The 3811-nt window shown below is 38.6% G+C and overlaps 1 protein-coding gene across 1 annotated transcript; it reads left to right on the top strand.

Moving 5' to 3' along the window:
• Positions 1 to 503: 503 nt before the first annotated feature.
• Positions 504 to 3031, top strand: LOC121312080 (myosin-3-like; the record flags this gene model as incomplete). The annotated part of the gene is made up of 5 exons (XM_041244098.1): positions 504 to 689; positions 2344 to 2404; positions 2496 to 2594; positions 2678 to 2781; positions 2858 to 3031. Coding segments are annotated over exons 1-5 (624 nt in total), but the record flags the coding sequence as incomplete, so codon positions are not given.
• Positions 3032 to 3811: the final 780 nt, after the last annotated feature.

Here is a 3811-nt window from a genome sequence, read left to right as displayed (position 1 = left end):
ACAAAATGTAAAATGTACAAATGAGTGGAGGCCATTTTGCCCGTCTAGGCTCACTGGGATCCTAGTAGCAGATCACAGAACTTTGTCAACTTGGGTCTTAAAGGATCCAAGTGATTTCTGCTTAAACACATTGATCAGATTTATGCCCCTTCCATTACAAGTTATATTTTACAACACTGTCCTTGGTCCTGGTTTCTGTAACGGCACTAATGTGGTTGTGGTCTAAAATTTTTCATGTTTGAGACAGTAGACGATGGCCTGGCAGGAGGGATCAGTGTTACACCACGGACTACGGAACCACATGGTTTAATTAAATGAAAACAATTGAATGAAATCGTTTTTACCAGCTGCCATGACTCAATGGTTATATACATTACTGTGCCATTTCTGACAGTCAGATTATACTCGAACTAATGAAACTGTTCACGTACAATGTCTTCCCGTTTGTCATTTCATCACATGTAAACGTCTCATGAGTTTAACGGGGGGGGACGCTAGCAGAGATGGAGATATATGGGGCGGCGGCCATCTACCTCCGGAAACCTGAGAGGGAAAGAATTGAGGCTCAAAGCAAACCCTTTGATGCAAAAACTGCGTGCTACGTAGCAGATGCCAAAGAGATGTACTTGAAAGGTGTTATCCAGAGTAAAGAAGGTGGCAAAGTCACTGTAAAAACTTTGGAAGGACAAGTAAGTCACACTAGAGTAAAAACAGCATCTTTTATGGCTTACATTTCTGTTATTTACTACTGCATTGCATGAAACAGGGTAGCCTGCTCTTTCACATTACTTGGGTAGCATGCACTTTCCTTATGCTAGATAAGTGCTTTGGATAACCTTTGTTTTTTTAAGTAGTTTTCTAACATTAACATTTTATTTTAAAAACATGCAAATTGCATATTAGGAGGCTTCCTTATAGACCAATAGTTGAGTACGACACATGAATATTTGACAGAAAAAACACTTATCAAAAATTTGGATATACTTAAAAGAAGTAACCAATTTTGTGTAACTAGTATATGTATCAATCCCTTGCCTTTCAAAAACACAGGTTTGTTGTCTCCAGGAATTGAAGTTTTGTCCTGTTTTTGCATGCTCAGGACCCTTTGTCAATGCTAAGGTGAAGATGTATGTATAACTCTTGAACCTCCCAAGTATGATAAATTGAGGAGTGCAGATGTTCCATTCCAGGAACAACGTGTGGCTGTAAAATATAAAGAGCGTTATGCAGCTATGGACTGAGTATACGTAGAGTGTCATAGAAAATATAATAAATACAATACAAAATGATTCTTATGATATGAACTGTATTTTAATTTTCAGTTTTACAATGTCAGCTTACTCTGGGCTTGTTTTGTCGTTATCTGTGAATCCCATACAAGTGGTGTGACGTGTTAACGACAGGTTGTGTGCTAAGCAGTACAGAGGCAAGAAGCGTATGGAAGGCTCCCCACACATATCTTTGTCCTCTGACAATGCTCTCAGGTTCATGCTTTGGTATAGTATTTACATTAATCAAATGATTTATCGGAGTAAATATCATGCTGTATTGGGGAAGCTAATGTTTGGATATGTATACATAAATGGAAAGTTATGAAAAAGATTGCCGTCTATAACTGCAACATCAGTGGACAGGGGAAGAACTATACTAAGGTAGTAATGATACTTCTGGAGACCCCACATGGATCTGATACTCTTCCTGTACGTGAAACCTACATAATAATTTCAGATGACATCTTATATCGTAATTCGTAAACTTAAGTCCACATTTAACAGTCGGTGGAAACAACCAGGTCAGTCTGACTCACGTAAGTATGGAGTATAATTACACTGCATTATTAAAACATAAAACCTCTCTCAGTAATGATAAGCAGCTTTAACCTGGGTTTCTACTTGCATTCAGTGGCAGAATTGGTGCAGGAAATTAGACTGTGAACAACCACGTCCCCCGTTCATCAGTACATTTGCTGCCAATCCGCAGGGGCTGGTGAGACGAAGACAGAAGCCAGCCCCTGGAAAAGTCCACGGTTGAAACACTTCTGTCAAGACCATCAAATAGTACGGAACATTCACCGGGGTCCAGTTCCATAATAACTCTTAGGATTCGTGTCTTATCTAGGTGAAACCATGGAGGATCCATGATCATTTCGCTAAACTCTGTGGAGCTTTGGTAACGCCACCAATATCTTGTGAGGAAATGACAATGCCCGCTTTGTAAGTGCAATGCTTTTGGTTCCGTACTTACGCCTGCTTGGAATTTTCTGGAGTACATACACAGTGCAGTAGCTGACTGTACGTGGTTTCTTGTTATTTTAATTGATAGGGTCGTTAACCAATTATGCAGACTCACCGTTTTCGGTTACCGCAACACGCGGGAAAACTGGCTTCCGCTGATATTGAGACCTGTACGTTTATTTTTTTTCTGCTGTAACATATCTTTACATTTGTGTCTTATTTTTAGACATTTAAAATGCTGACTGTACTTATTCATCACAGACTTGCTGGAAAAATCCAGAGTAACATTTCAGCTGAAAGAAGAAAGGAGCTACCATATCTTCTATCAGATCATGACCAACCACAAACCAGAACTTATTGGTAGGTGAAACTAAATCACTCTGTTAACTGGCTGATTGATCTGTCTGTCTCGAAATAATTGTTTGTTGCTGTCTTCCTTCCAGACATGCTTCTCATTACCACCAACCCCTACGATTACCCTATGATCAGTCAAGGGCAGATCACCGTCGCCAGCATTGACGACAAGGAGGAGTTGGATGCCACAGATGTAAGTTTCATTGATTAGCTTTGTTTAATGATTTCATTACCTTTTATATGTGCCTAATGTTGTTTTTATTATCCAGTCTGCCATTGACATTCTTGGGTTCAACAATGACGAAAAATTGGGCATCTACAAGATCACTGGTGCGGTGATGCATTATGGTAACATGAAGTTCAAGCAGAAGCAACGTGAGGAGCAGGCTGAGCCAGACGGCACTGAAGGGGGGGAACTTTGCTTGTTTACAAAGCCCCATCAGGCATATTGTTGTGCGGCCAATTCATATATTGCTTATTCATATCTATTTAATTAGTGTAATTTTCTTCAGTATACGCAGTAATTACGCCAATAGGCATTATTCTGTGTTACGTCATCATTAATATTCAATGTATATAATCATTTTGTTGTGATCCCCAGTTATTAAACGAATGCTTGTTTCTGCTCACACATGTACCATATTTGGTTTAAGATAATTTGTTACACATTTCAATGCAATAATATATAACTATTACATCAATTTATAGATTAAAATGGATTTAGGTCTAAACCGCAAAGTACAGGAAATATCTTCTGTTACACTGGTTGATAAAGTGGGTCTAAACTTGTCCGACTTGCTGAAAGCCTTGTGCTACCCGAGAGGGAAAGATATCGCTATTGCATTTTTTGTGTACTTTATGGAACATTAATTTATATGGTAAGCCTTTGGATGAGGAGTAAAACGTAGGTCCTATTGTAAGTGACTTTTCAGCAGCAGTAGTTGTGATGCATAGTTCACCCCCTGGTCTCTGTAAGTAGCTTTGGATAAAAGTGTTTGCTAAATGACTAATTAATAATAATAGAAAGTTGGAATGTAAACAACCTGATTGATTACTGAACAGGTGTGATTCTCTAGAAATGCCCTGTAACCCAAAACATTTACACCACAAAACTTTTAGCTGACATCACAGTTAAAAAGAGTTTGAGAAACACATGGCCTAACAGCAATGAAAAACACATGTATATATTGTATAAATAAGAACCCATTTAAACATCTAGGATT

Source organism: Polyodon spathula, unplaced genomic scaffold, assembly GCF_017654505.1.
Source record: "Polyodon spathula isolate WHYD16114869_AA unplaced genomic scaffold, ASM1765450v1 scaffolds_3517, whole genome shotgun sequence".
NCBI classification, from domain to species: Eukaryota; Metazoa; Chordata; class Actinopteri; order Acipenseriformes; family Polyodontidae; genus Polyodon; species Polyodon spathula.
This window is presented reverse-complemented; position numbering and strand designations above follow the sequence as displayed.